Source organism: Salvelinus sp. IW2-2015, linkage group LG31 (assembly GCF_002910315.2).
Source record: "Salvelinus sp. IW2-2015 linkage group LG31, ASM291031v2, whole genome shotgun sequence".
In the NCBI taxonomy this organism is placed as follows: Eukaryota; Metazoa; Chordata; class Actinopteri; order Salmoniformes; family Salmonidae; genus Salvelinus; species Salvelinus sp. IW2-2015.
In genome coordinates, this window is record NC_036870.1 from 18,543,232 (window position 1) to 18,544,259 (window position 1,028).

Here is a 1,028-nt window from a genome sequence, read left to right on the forward strand (position 1 = left end):
TCCTCTTCCTCAGTTTGAACCCTGGTAGGAAAAGACAGGAAAATAGGTACACTGGTGCTGCCATGGAACCATACATAGCTGTAGAATTCTACCATTTGCTTCTACCATCCCAAATAACATTTCAGTAAAGTAAAGTTTTGCAACTTACAGTTCACCTTTTCATTATTTTTTTAACTGACATTCACACACCACCCCCTTGCTCATGGCCAACCTCACCCTCTGTGGTAGCACTTTTCAGGGCTTCCTTCATCACCAACTTTCCCCTCTGTGGTAGCACTTTTCAGGGCCTCCCTCATCACCAACCTCCCCCTCTGTGAGAGCGCTTTTCAGGGTAGCTCAACTTGTTTTTCATGGAGTCACAACTTAATGTCTAACTTCAGTACATGAACTTCCCTCTGCTCTGCTACAGTCATATTGTGTCTTGGCTTTGATGATAACCGTAATATAGCGTTTATTTATTTAACACGACAAGACCATTAAACCCCAGAAAATGACAGACATTAGAGAAACAGCTTCCCATAATGACTATTATTATTCTCTCCTCATTAAGTCAGGCTTTTACCCAAAGTGACTCATGTACTAATGTATGCAGCAATCCATTAATACATTCATAGTTTTTGCTGTTCCAAATCCGAGGGCTTTCCCTTGTCAAGGACATGGAAGTGGTGATGGCTGGGGCCCGGGAGGTGTGTGTGTGTGTGTGTGTGTGGTGTGTGCGTGCCTGCCCCTACATGTGTGTGTGTTTGTATTATGTTAACCCCTGCCTGCCCAGCCTGAGGTCAGCCTGTCCCCAGCCTCAGGGCCTAATCTCCACTGCTGCTCCAACCTGATAAGAAAAGAGCATGGGGGAGCCAGCAGGACTGGAGGACTCAGGTGGATGATGGCTAACTCTCTCTTTCCTCTGATTCTTTCTGATTCCTTCCTGAACCCTCTACTTAATTAGGAGGGTCGGCTGGAGGATGGAGGTGTGTTGTCAAGTGTCAGGGCTGAGGTGGAGAGTTTAACAGGGACAGGTGGGGGAAAGTGGG

The 1,028-nt window shown here is 46.5% G+C and overlaps 1 protein-coding gene across 1 annotated transcript in view; it reads right to left on the reverse strand.

The window, feature by feature from the left end:
- The window catches only part of LOC111955520 (thrombospondin type-1 domain-containing protein 7A-like), an 89,646-nt gene that overhangs the window by 65,398 nt on the left and 23,220 nt on the right, over positions 1 to 1,028 (reverse strand). The window contains 1 exon segment of the mRNA XM_070436378.1: positions 1 to 21. Within this exon segment, the coding sequence (XP_070292479.1) occupies positions 1 to 21 (21 nt within the window).